Below are 13599 nucleotides of genomic sequence, written 5' to 3'. Positions count from 1 at the left end.
TACCAGAGTGAAAAAGGCAAGAAGTGTTACAGAGAGTTTAGATTCCCAGGACCCCTGAAAGGGTCTCGGGGACCCCTAGAGGTCTATAAACCACAGTTTGAGAACCACTGCCTTCAATAACCATATTTCTGACTTCTCCACTACCCTTGGATTAAACCAAGTAGCTGTATCAAGGTAAGGAAAGGAAACTTGAAACCTCGTCATGTCCACAGAGATGGATCTGCTTCATGTTCCTTGGCCACAGCTCTGATATGAAGGGAACGGCAGGGAACAAAGACTGCCCAAACATATTCTCCTCCACCCTCCCACACTTCTCTAAGGCAGCACTTCTCAACCTTTGTCATGGCAGGAAGAGAAAGTATTTTTATTAATAGGCAAAGGGATGAGGCTGCCTAAGGCTTGGGGCCCCTTGCCTGGAGCCACAAACCCTGGAGGTACGGCCTTTAGAAGAGCAGAGGGGCTCCCAGCTGGACTTCTCAGTGGGTATGCCAACACACATGAGTTCGGCAGGTCTGTACTAAGGTTTTCAACACAGAGGGAAGCTCTCAGGACTGGAGGATGTCTGTTCCCCATTCAGCTTCATGCTCCATAAAATTCTTAAAGCTTAGCTCAGATGTGAGAATTCACGAATTATCTGATTACACTTTATTTTTGTTGTTGTTATTTATTTATTTATTTATTTATTGAGACAGAGTCTCTGTCACCCAGGCTGGAATGCAGTGGCGCGATCTTGGCTTACTGCAACCTCCACCTCCTGGGTTCAAACGATTCTCATGTCTCAGCCTCCTGAGTAGCTGGGATTACAGGTGCATGCCACCATGCCCAGCTAATTTCTATATTTTTAGTAGAGACGGGGTTTTGCCATGTTGTCCAGACTGGTCTTGAACTCCTGACCTCATGTGATCCGTCTGCCTCGGCCTCCCAAATGATTACACTTTAAGATAGAGTCCAAAGTATATTAAAGATTGAGGAAGAACTTGTCCATAACATCTTCAGATACAATGTAGTGATTAAAAGCACAGAATCTGACTCCCAAACTACCAAGAAGTCCGAGCTCTGGCTACACCACTTATTAGCTGTGTGACCTTGGGAAGGTAACTTAACATCTTGGTGTCTCAAATTCTCTACCTATAAAATGGGGACAATATTAGTGCCTACCTATTATAAGTATCAAATGAGTTAATATATAAAAGCGCTTAGAATGATACCTGATGTGTGGCTATATTCGTTATTATTATTATGTGTGTGTTGCAGGGTCTCCTAACTCAGACTGCTGAACATGACGTACTGAATTACAAATTTACAAAGAAAGAGAATCCAGGAGATACCAAGAGGCTAGATGTTAACCTGTAGGATTCCAAATCTGAGGAACTGTGCTTGGAACAGCGAGGGAAGAGGTGTGTAAACAGCAGAATGTGCCAGGCTTTTTCATTTTACTTATGGCATACGTCAAGGGCTTCCAATCTAAATCTTCTTTTACCTTATCAAGACACAGGTAAGTTTCTGTATTATTTTTTTCCCTGGAAGGGGCCATGGCTCAAAAATAATCATTATGGACTGTTAACCAATCTACTCCTTGCCAAAGACTTTTTCATGATGGTATCAGGTGATTGGGCAGGTCTTGGGCTTCAAGAGCCTTCTAGAAAATTAGGATAGATGATCCGAAGCTGGGACTGTCCCAGACACACCAGATAGATGCCTGCTTCTTTACCTTAGGTTGTATGTGTTTTTATCTTTACTTAATGGTTTTTGGCAATTATTTAGCCTGGCTCATAAGATCATTATAACTCATTAAGAGTTTTAGGCTACTTCTGAAGTTGAGGGATTTCAATTGTCCTCTTCATGCAAGAAATCAATATCTGAATTGCAGTTACAAAGTTGCAAAGCCATGCAAAATCATCATAACAAGAAAATATCACAAACAAACTAGCTACTTAAAAACTTAGCCCTTCCTCAAACATCCCTCATAGCTTAACACTGGGACCTAACCCCACTTATCTCGTCAATGCCTTTTGCAGGTCATTCAGTGCTTGTGTAATGTAGTAAACACCCCACAATTACAGTCTAGATAAAGGGCAAACCTGTCCATGCAAACTCACTGACAAATGAAGATCTGGCCAACTTGGAGAAGAAAAAAAATTAACAAATAATAACATCACAAAAACTTCGAAAGAAAATAATTGACAAGGCTGGTCATGGTAGTAATCCCAGCACTTTGGAAGGCTGAGGTGGGTGGATCTCTTGAGGCCAGGAATTTGAGAACAGCCTGGACAACATGGTAAGACCTCCATCTCTACAAAAACTTTTTAAAAAAACTAGCCAGGCATGGCGTGGTGTGCCTGCAGTCCCACCTACCGGGGAGGCTGAGATTGGAGGATTGCCTGAGCCCAGGAGGTCGAGGCTGTAGTGAGCCATGATCATGCCACTGCACTTTCTCATTGTTTAATCTAAGAGTTTAGTTTGTAGTTGCTATTATAATCCACATTTTTGTCAAATAAGACAATTTATTTTTATAAGCATTATTTCATTTTTCAAGATAACGTCTCTATCAATCTTCCCCATCACTCCCAGATAGTAAATAAACTGAAGATTTTGGTTCCTGATAAGTGGCCTTTTCCTGTTACTAAGACTCCTAAAACAATGAGCATATTTTTAAAATGTAGATAAAACTCAGTGTCTGCTCCAAAAGAGACCATCTTTGCCTTCCTCCCCCAAGATTCAACAGGCCTGTCTTTTCCCGTTCCCCACTGGGTCCTCTTCTGCAGAAAGTGGAGGAGCTTCATCTTTTGGATATACAAGATTCTTCTCAAGTTTATTTTTCTTGCAAAATAAGTCAAACCTAAGTGGGATCCTTAATAGAATTTTGTCAGGAGATGTTAGGTTATCAGGACCTTAAAGACTGATCCAGGAGAGGTCTGAAAGGTCCATATCACCCAGAATGACTTTCACTAACAGAGATCAACATTACCACCCAGTTGGAGGATCCTCATTGATCCTAAACTTTACTGGTTCTGAAGTGCTAAATAATTGCTTTTTTGAGATGGAGTCTCGCACTGTCACCCAGACTGGAGTGCAGTGGCGCGATCTCGGCTCACTGCAAGCTCCGCCTCCCGGGTTCACACCATTCTCCTGCCTCAGCCTCCCCAGCAACTGGGACTACACGCGCCCGCCACCATGCCCGGCTAATTTTTTGTATTTTTAGTAGAGACGGGGTTTCACCATGTTAGCCAGGATGGTCTCAATCTCCTGACCTCATGATCCACCCGCCTCGACCTCCCAAAGTGCTGGGATTACAGGCGCGAGCCACCGCGCCCGGCCGTCACTAGCTTTTAAGAAAAGCACTCATAAAATGGCTGCAGGTATAAGTATTTTGTCTTTTCCCTTACTGAAAAGCAACTGTTCTTTAGTTACCTAAAAGTCAAGATAAATCAGAGACCAGCTAGAATGATAAATTAAGCATGTCAATCGAAAAATTATGCTTAAAATTATATCTAATTTGGATTTGCTTTCCTCAATATTTGCAATCAATAAATACATTGAATATCCACTGAGTACTGAGAATTCCAGATTTTTTTTTAATTCCAGATTTTTTAAAAGACAATTCATATCTATAATGAATCTTCAGTCAAGATCTTTCTCAGTTATATGAATGTGTGCATATACAGCTAAACATTTTTTCTCTGTTTAACATATTATTTAATATATAATATAGATGTCACAGTTATAGAAATTCACCTTCTTTGACCCTGGCCCTAATAGGTCCGATGTTATGGCAATATCAAATGGGCAATGAGTACAGGAGTGGAAATTCTTTTATGTGATACTTCCTTGGATCATGATAGCATTATTTCATCTTCCTTTTTCCTAACTCTCACCTCAAATATTTTTCCAAAATCTCTTATGTTTGACTTTTACAAAACAGCCCCAAAACTGATTTTATTTTTGCTTCTAGCAACAGTTGACAGTTCTCTCTGCATTTCTAATTTTGCATTAGAGCCCCTCTAAGTGCAAATTTTGTGCCAATATCTATAAAAAGCACATGGCAAATACAGATGAGTATTTCCCTTAATGAGACTTTTAAATCGGTTCTGACTCTGTGAATGGTATTTTAAAATCTGAAATGGGCAGAGAGGAAAACATGAAGTATTTTAACATGTGAAAAGGCCAGTGAGTCTGGACGTGCCTGGATACTTACTCTCTCACACAGCTCTTCAAATGTGCAGTCGGCAACGGTTCCACAGGCTTTATTCAGGCACAGCTCTCTGCCTTGCACTTTTAGAATCCTTGGTCTAGTTACTATGGGAACATGAACAAAGACTCAATCTTGTCTGGATAATTACTATAAAATTCATCTCTTACAGATAGGAAATGCATAGCTTGATGAATAATAGCACATGATTCAACACATAAATTAGACAAAATGCTGATACAATGACTGCCACTTGAGCGTGGCATCAACCCATATACAGCAATGGAACTTATTAATTGGTCAGTGGAGATTGGGCATTGTGTTCTAAATGTATTCTCTTTCAAGAGAAATTAACTTACGTACAATCATTTTGTTTCTGAGCCAGCTCATCAAACAACTTATCCATGACAGCCTCCACATCAGCTTCACTTGTGCTACAGTGAAAAGAATAATAGAATATGAAATTAATAACACTTGAAGCCAACATCAAACAGCTGCCTGAGCCTGCTTAGCTTTTTGCCCATAAAAAAAAGAACAGGATGTTATGCTCTAAATACAAACATTAGATTTAGAATACACTTAAAAGCAGAGAATATTAACTCTCAGGTAGATGATTCTGCCTTATTTGCATACACTGAAAGACTTCTGTGCTTCTAGCTGTTTCCAGTAATGAGACGATACAGGCAGAGTAAATCCATTAATACCATGTGTACACAATGAGAAGAAAGCTTCTGGCTCTCTCTTGCATGCAAAACAAGAGCAAATAGACAAGGCAGTCAAGCATCCAGCAAAGTATCCTTTGAAATCTCTACTGAGAGGGTACATGTGAAATTCAATATTGAAGCTGCATTTAAAAAAAATCAAGTCAAACCACTGACTGAGAGGATCAAACCTCTAGAATTAAATTACTACCTTCGAAATACCAACTTGATCTGCACATCAATAACTTTGTCAGACTTCTAGTATAAGGACAATTATAGACCACACAGTTTCTCTCAAAAGTCTCCGTGTTGGAAATTGAAGAAAACTCTCTCCTTCTGTGATGCCCACTGTTACAGCTACTACGAAGTTAGTCTCATCACAGAATCTTTTGTATTCTAATTAGAAATCACCATATGGTTTAGGGAACTCATATATAAATGTGATGATGCTATGGCCTTTTTCCTCTCACCTTTTTTTTTTTAAGAGAGGTGGTAAATTAACAGTCAATAAAATAACTGGCAGAAGAAATAAACTGTTAAAAAGAGCTTCAAGTAAAAATGTAAGTTTACTTCAACTCCACATACAAACTTTTACAGGATGACCTGCCAATACGCTTAATTTTGACACACAAATCACTCTTACGTAGTAGTGGAAGCAATTAAACTAAATTCTGGACATCCATCTTACTAAAGTCTTATTGAAAATTAGTATGACAGGTTATCTTTTATTTAGATTAAGCTTAAACTAAACAAATTCTCCCTTGAGATAATTATCAGGTGGTAGGCATTTAACACACAAGCACCCAATTCTTCAACTGTTCTAGAGCAAATGTCTTTAAAATGCAACAAAGCACATAGTTATTATGAAAAGTATGAAACTGTCACATTCCAAGTAATAACCACTCCACCTCAAAGGATGTTAAAAACATCATTTGCAATGGCCAACTTTGCAAGAGAAATGCTATTTGACTTCCATGAGGTCTGGTATCATATTCAAATAGAGCGGTATTAAAATAATGAAATGACACTATAGAAAGTAATTTTAGAGACAGAAACAATCTTAAAGGTAAAAGAAATCACACAAACCAATGTAAATGTCAATGCTCATGCCAAGCACATGTCTGTTTAGACATTATTCTTTAGAATGCATTTGGAACCAACATCACCTTTGGTGTATACAAGCAAAAAAACAAACAAACAAAAAGCTTAAAAGTGAGCTACTTTTTGAGCCCATATGGCCAAGACAATCTTAAGCAAAAAGAACAAAGCTGGAGGCATCATGCTAGTGAACTTCAAACTATACCACAAGGCTACAGTAACCAAAACAGCATGGTACTGGTACCAATACAGACACATAGACCAATGGAACAGAATAGAGATCTCAGAAATAAGACCACTCATCTACAACCATCTGATCTTCAACAAACCTGACAAAAACAAGCAATGGGGAAAGGATTTCCTGTTTAATAAATGAATAAATAAATAAATGGGGAAAGGATTTCCTGCTGGGAAAACTGGCTAGCCATACGCAGAAAACCAAAACTGGACGCCTTCCTTACGCCTTATATAAAAATTAACTCAAGATGAATTAAAGGCTTAAATGTAAAACCCAAAACCATAAAAACCCTAGAAGAAAATCTAGGCAATATCATTCAGGACATAGGCATGGGCAAAGATTTTATGACGAAATCACCAAAAGCAATTGCAATGAAAGCAAAAATTGACAAATGGGATCTGACTAAACTAAAGAGCTTCTGCACAGCAAAAGAAACTATCATCAGAGTGAACAAACAACCTACAGAATGGGAGAAAATTTTGTAATCTACCCATCTGACAAAGGTTTAATATCCAGAATCTACAAGGAACTTAAACAAATTTACAAGAAAAAAGAAAACAAACAACCCCATCAAAAAGTGAGCAAAGGACATGAACAGACACTTCTCGAAAGAAGACATTCATGCAGCCAACAGACATATGAAAGAAAGCTCAACACCACTGGTCATTAGGGAAATGCAAATCAAAACCACAATGAGATAACGTCTCATGCCAGTTAGAATGGCGATTATTAAAACGTCAAGAAGCAACAGATGCTGGCGAGGCTGTGGAGAAATAAGAATGCTTTTACATTGTTGGTGGGAATGTAAATTAGCTCGACCATTGTGGAAGACAGTATGGTGATTCCTCAAGGATCTAGAACCAGAAATACCATTTGACCCAGCAATCCCATTACTGGATATATACCCAAAGGAATATAAATCATTCTATTATAAAGATAAATGCACATATATATGTATTGCAGCACTATTCACAACAGCAAAGACAGGGAATCAACCCAAATGCCCATCAATGATGGACTGGATAAAGGAAATGTGGTACATATACACTATGGAATACTATGCAGCCATAAAAGGAATGAGATCACGTCCTTGGCAGGGACATGGATGGAGGATAATGCCGAAGCCATTATCCTCAGCAAACTAACACAGGAACAGAAAACCAAACACCACATGTTCTCGCTTCTAAGTGGAAGCTAAACAATGAGAACACATGGACACATGGAGGGGAACAACACACACCAGAGCGTGTCAGGAGCCAGGGGGAGGGGAGGAAGAGCATCAGGATAAATAGCTAATGCATGTGGGGCTTAATATCTAGGTGACGGCTTGATCGGTGCAGCAAACACCATGGCACACATTTACCTATGTAACAAATTTGCACATCCTACACATGTATCCCCAAACTTAAAATAAAATATATATTTTTAAAAAGTGAGCTGGCTGGGCGTGGTGGCTCACGCCTGTAATCCTGGCACTTTGGAAGGCTGAGTTGGGCGAATCATCTGAGGTCAGGAGTTTGAGATCAGCCTGGCTAACATGGTGAAACCCTGTCTCTACTAAAAATACAAAAAATTAGCTGGGCGTGGTGGCATGCAATCCCAGCTACTCGGAAGGCTGAGGCAGGAGAATCGCTTGAACCCGTGAGGCGGAAGTTGCAGTGAGCCAAGATTGCGCCATTGCACTCCAGCTTGGGCAACAAGAGCAAAACTCTGTCTCAAAAAAAAAAAAAAAAAAAGTGAGCTGCTTTTTAAGGAACATAGCGAAAAGAGAGCAACACCACCCACTCAGTATGGTCTGCTGTCATTTAGAAAGTTAATCTTTCCTTAGGACAGGCACATTACTCAACATAGGGGGAAAACTGAATTCTGAAAACAACCAAGAAAGAAGACAGGCCTCCAAAAGCATATTTGGTGAATAAATAATTCCTTACAATCTTCCTCAGTGGTGATTTCTTTATTACTCTATGGTCTCATATATACTATATTATCAAAATGTGACTCACTAAACTTCAATCAGGTCACCTCTCCTAAGTCACCTGTGAAATTACAATACTTGATTTTCTATATAGTGAAATTACACGTGAAATATCACAAAATTATTTTATTATAACAGTGTCTTATAAGAATTCTATTATAGTCACTCAGAAGTTACAAAATGCAAAATAAAAAATGTTATTGGTGTAATCCAGGCGTGGTGACACATGCCTATAATCCTGGCACTTTGGGAAGCCGAGGTGGTCAGATTGCTTGAGGCCAGGAGTTGGAGACCAGCCTGGCCAACATGACAAAACTTTATCTCTACAAAAAATACAAAAATTAGCCGGCATGGTGGTGCGTGCCTGTGATCCCAGCTACTCAGGAGGCTGAGGCACGAGAATCCTTGAACCTGGGAGGTGGAGGTTGCAGTGAGCCAAGATCATGCCACTGGACTCCAGCCTGGGCTACAGAGGGAGACCATGACTCAAAAAAAAAAAAAAAGAAGAAGAAGAAAGAAAGCATATGTAAAATCATTCTTTTTTTTACTAGTAAGAACAAATGCAAAGTAAAATAATAAGATGCTATTCTTCTATCCAAATTAGCAGAGAGAAGGAAAAAGATAAACTATCCTAAGCAAAGAAAATGGACATTCGTTTAAAAAGATATTTTAAACTTTTTTGTTGTATATATTAAGGTGTACTACATGATGTTTTGATATACATAGTGAAATTACCACTACAGCCAATCAAATTGATACATCTGTCATCTCACAGTTACCTTTTGTGTGTGAGGAGTTGGGGGTGGTAAGAGCACCTAAAATCTATTCTTTTAGCAAATTTCCAGTATACAATACACTATTTTCAACTATAGTCCTCATGCTGTATATTTGATCTTTAGACTTAGTCATCCTTTGTAATTGCAATTTGCTACCTTTTGACCTACCTCTCCTCATCCCTTCCCCTTCTCCTCACTCAACCCCCCATCTCTGGTAACAACTACTCTATTCTATACTTGATTTCTCTGTTTCTATGTATGTAACTTTTTTAGAAGATCCCATATACAAGTGAGATCTTATAGTATCTTTCTGTCTGCATCTAGCTTATTTTACTTAATATAATGTCCTCCAGTTTCATCCATGTTGTTGCAAATTGCAGGAGCTCCTTTTTTAAGGTTGAATAATATTCCATTGTGTATACAGACCACAATTTATCCATTCATCCATCAATGGACACTGCGTTCCTTACAGACTTTTAAACATAATTCTTTCCCAGTATGCTTTGTTCCGTATAATGACTCCAGAGGAACTTGGGAATACGAAAAGAGAAGAGTAAGCAAGTTTCGGAATGAAGCAAGAAGGCAAGAGGAAAACATGGTCCCATAATTATATTTCTTGTCGAAGTATCCTCTGGTGTAAATAGGAGGCAACATGTTTTCAAATTTTTAATGAGAACATGATGGATTTGGGAGGCCGAGGTGGGCAGATCACCAGGTCAGGAGTTCAAGACCAGCCTGGCCAACACAGTGAAACCCCATCTCTACTAAAAATACAAAAACTTAACCGGGCATGGTGGCGGGCACCTGTAATCCCAGCTACTTGGAAGGCTGAGGCAGGAGAATCACTTGAACCCAGGAGGGGGAGGTTGTAGTGAGCCAAGATCGTGCCACTGCACTCCAGCCTGGGCGACAGTGTCAAAAAAAAAAAAAAGAAGAAGAAGAACATGATAGAACATCAATTTAAATGAAACATTCTGAATTTCATTTCTATGGCCCAATACTATCTTAGGAGCGATGGGAGATCCAAGAGTATTGATAAAAACATATTTGCATCAGAGGTTTAGTCCAAGAAAAACGATCAGCTCCAGTCCTGGGGCCAGTGGTATTTAAGTTCAGTCTTTTACAGTGTCTCTGCCTTCATCATAGTTCTGAAGGTTGAGAATTTGTGTTCTCATTAATTATTTCCAGAGGTTTCAAATCTCGCCCTCAAGAAAGATTCACTCACATTCACTACATTCCACTTAGTCACCTTTTAGGAAGATGATCAATTGAGAAGAGTTGAAATGATTCTGTCAGCATGTCCTCACCATTTCTCCCTCCTCGTGGTCGACCAAGATTCTTGTTTAATAGTTTATTACAAAGGATATCTTAAAGGAAATAAATACACAGCCAGATGAAGAGACACATACAATGAGCTCTGCAAGGGTCCTTAGCACAGGAGTATCTGTCCCCTTGGAGTTGGGCTGTGCCACCCTCCTAACATGTGAATGAGTTCTTATTCATGCTCCTGTCAGTCTCCTCCTGTTCAGTTATCTCAAACAACACTCTTATGTACAGCTGGGAGGAGTATAAAAATAGTACGAGATTTCAGGCAAACAGATGATATTTAATGAAAGTACTAAAAACGTTTATGTTTTTATGAAATGTGAAACTCATAGGAATTTTACCTATGGACATAATAATGGTTAACTACTACAAGGGTGATCACTGTAATACTGTTCCTAGCACCACAAAAGTGAAAAAGAAATGTCCCACAATGGGGAATTTGGTTAAGTACATTTGGATACACTTATACAATGGAACAGTAAGCAGTTCTGTAAGTGCAATATTTCCCTCTTGTCCTAGAATTACAATTAAGGCACAAAGTTGATGGTGGAGTGTTAAGTATCCCGCTACTTTCTAAACAGAACTGCCAGTGAGCCACCTAGTGCCAACAGCCACTAGGTCTAGACTTCTGCCCTCATGGTTATATAAGCAGTGCCACTTCTATTGCCACTCCTCCTCCACCATCTCCTGTTATACCCCACAACACAGTATCTTTATAAGGAGGGGGAAATGGAACAACAGTCACTAGCTTTTGGGTATAGTATGTGTGATAAGAGCCTTTCCCTCCCTTCCCCTTGGGAAAGAAGAGGACGATGACTTATCCTCCCCAAAGGCAAGTGATGGGGGAAGTGTTCTCTGAGAGAATAACTTGGAAATATTAGGGAGCCTAGAAGAAGGAACCTGGCATTGCTTTCCTTACTTGGATGAGCAGAACCTTAATTGATGGGAAATCAGAAGGTGAGAGGTGGAGTATAGAGCCAAAATGAAGCAGACCAGTTCTCACCAAAGAACTCTCCAAAGGCTTGGCACTAGCAGATACAATCGAATATACAGGTGAGGAGTTAGGCTGCAAACAGGGGTATTTGTTTGAAAATAAGATAAAGACAGTTCCTTAGATTCTCTCCCTCTACTTGGATAGCCAGATTCCTGCCCTCCTCCACACCAGCAGAAACCGGCAAGTCTGGAATTCTAATTAGGGGGAAAAAGTCAGGCTGGCAGGACCAGGGGAAAGCAAAAAGAGAAAGCAGGTAAGTCTGCCTTTCTTGATGGTCCAGGACACATACTCCTCCTGTGCAAATAACTCACAATCTTCCTGTGCCCAGCTATCGCCAGACACTCGGTTGATAGAAAAATGCAAGTTAGTTCACTGCAACCTTGGCATTATCACTGCACAAAGCCCTCTTCAGCACACAGCACAAGTATCATCCTATAAAATCCCCAGCAAGCCTCTGTCTCCTTGCAGCTACCTCCTTTCTTGCTGACCTGCCTGTTGCACCCTTACAACATATTTTCATACTTTCTGTAATACATTTGCCTTTCTTTACCCACAACTGTCTTCTCTTCTTATCACTCACACCACCAGCCAGACAGTCATTACCCACAACAGTAAGTTTAGCAGCTGGGGTAGATTTAACAATGAAGAAAAAGGGAGAGATACCATACTGACAGCCTACATTAAAATTTTCTTTTCTTTTTTTTAATGTCCCTTGAGCTGTATAAAATCCTACATATTAAATAGTGTAACTAACAACCTGTACCTTTTCAGCAACCAGAACCCTACCAGCAAAACTTCTATCCCAGGAATTAGACAGAAAGATTTACCTTTGGAGGAAACTGAACAGCCAAAGAAAGACTTACAGATATTCACATTTGGAGTTCTCCAGTGAAAAACATGACCAGCCACCTTATCACCCTCCAGTGAAGCCCACCAATCAATAAAACCTTGCTTATGCACTCAGAACTTCTGATCAGCTTTTTAATGCCTCATTCTTACATGTGAATGGACAACCAAGTATTTCCGCAGGTAAAAGACAAAGACCAAAATAAAGACATTTTTAAAAGGACCTTGGAGGAAGCAAAGAAAAAAATAAGAGAGCAGAAAGGGAAGAACACACTATAATATGCTTGGAGAGAATAAGATATTGCACCCATAAGAGAAAGAAGAACGCTGTAAACCAAAAGAACAACAAAGGCATAAGGAAGATCTCTAAATAGGACTGCTAGATCCAAAATGCAGGAAAAGGACTGAAAGAAAAAGTTGAGGTCATATGAGAAAATAGAACAAAAAGACCAAAAAAAAAAGGAAAATAGAAGAGAAAACAAAGGAACATTAGAAGATCAATTCACAAGGTTCAGTTCAATTCACAAAGTTCAGGAGGAGTTCCGGAGAATATGAGGTGGGGTGGAGGGGCGGGGAGAAAAAAGAATCAGAATAAAATTGACTTTCCTAGAACTGCAGGACATGACTTTCTAAAGCTGACAGGGTTCAATGAATACCCAGCACAAAGAATGGAAAAAAGCTCCATTCCAAGGCATATCCTTATGCAATTTCAGGAAACCAGGAACAAAGAGACTATTCTAAAAACTTCAAGAGGAAAAAACAGGTCAAATATAAAAGGTCAAGAAACAGATTCACATCCAACTTTGTAACAGCAATAATGGAAGCTTGAAGATAATGGTATAGTGTCTAAAATATTCTAAGAGAATATTACCGTGTGATAACCATGATTAGTCAAACTATTAATCAAGTAAAATAAATACATTTTTTGGACATGTGAGTTTTCAAAATATATATTTCCCATGTACCCTTCTCAGGATGATACTCGAGGGTGTGTTCTATTTAGAACAAGGGAGAGGAGTTCTGCTTCTAATAGGACCAAGTTGGCTCTGCTTCAACCAACCCTCCCTGTTGATAACAACTATATGTAAGGAAAAATATAAAAACAGGCATCTGAAGGCATGGGACAGTGGACAAAAGTGAACAGATTCTGGTGGGGTGCTGACACTTGGGAGAAGGGATAAATATGGGGTTACCCAGTCTTACAGCTTTCAGACTGAAGACAGTGCATTCAGTACTGCTCAGGTCAACTAAAACTCCAGTAGAAAACCTGCAGTCCTTTTGACATGAATAACCAGAGGAAAGTTGAAAGTTGGGGAATCCCAGAAAATATGTTCCCAAATTCCCAATAGATATTAATCTTAAAAAAAATCCTGAAACCATTTAAGTTATTCTGTATTTATTACATTTTATGTGTTTTCAAACAATAATGCATGCCCATAATAATAGTGAATCATTT

At 39.3% G+C, this 13599-nt stretch overlaps 1 protein-coding gene across 1 annotated transcript in view; it reads right to left on the bottom strand.

Annotated features, from left to right (window-relative positions):
• LOC116470648 (AFG1-like ATPase) overlaps positions 1–13599 on the bottom strand; it is a 99348-nt gene that overhangs the window by 41136 nt on the left and 44613 nt on the right. The window contains exons 4-5 of the mRNA XM_032156071.2: positions 4553–4623; positions 4196–4296 (exon numbers count right to left, since the gene is read on the bottom strand). Of these exons, the coding sequence (XP_032011962.2) occupies positions 4196–4296; positions 4553–4623 (172 nt within the window). The remainder of the gene's footprint in view (positions 1–4195; positions 4297–4552; positions 4624–13599) is intronic.

The sequence above is a fragment of the Hylobates moloch genome, unplaced genomic scaffold (assembly GCF_009828535.3).
Source record: "Hylobates moloch isolate HMO894 unplaced genomic scaffold, HMol_V3 SCAFFOLD_2, whole genome shotgun sequence".
Classification (NCBI taxonomy): domain Eukaryota; kingdom Metazoa; phylum Chordata; class Mammalia; order Primates; family Hylobatidae; genus Hylobates; species Hylobates moloch.
Note: the sequence above shows the minus strand (reverse complement) of the source record. Positions and strands in the feature narration are given on the sequence as shown.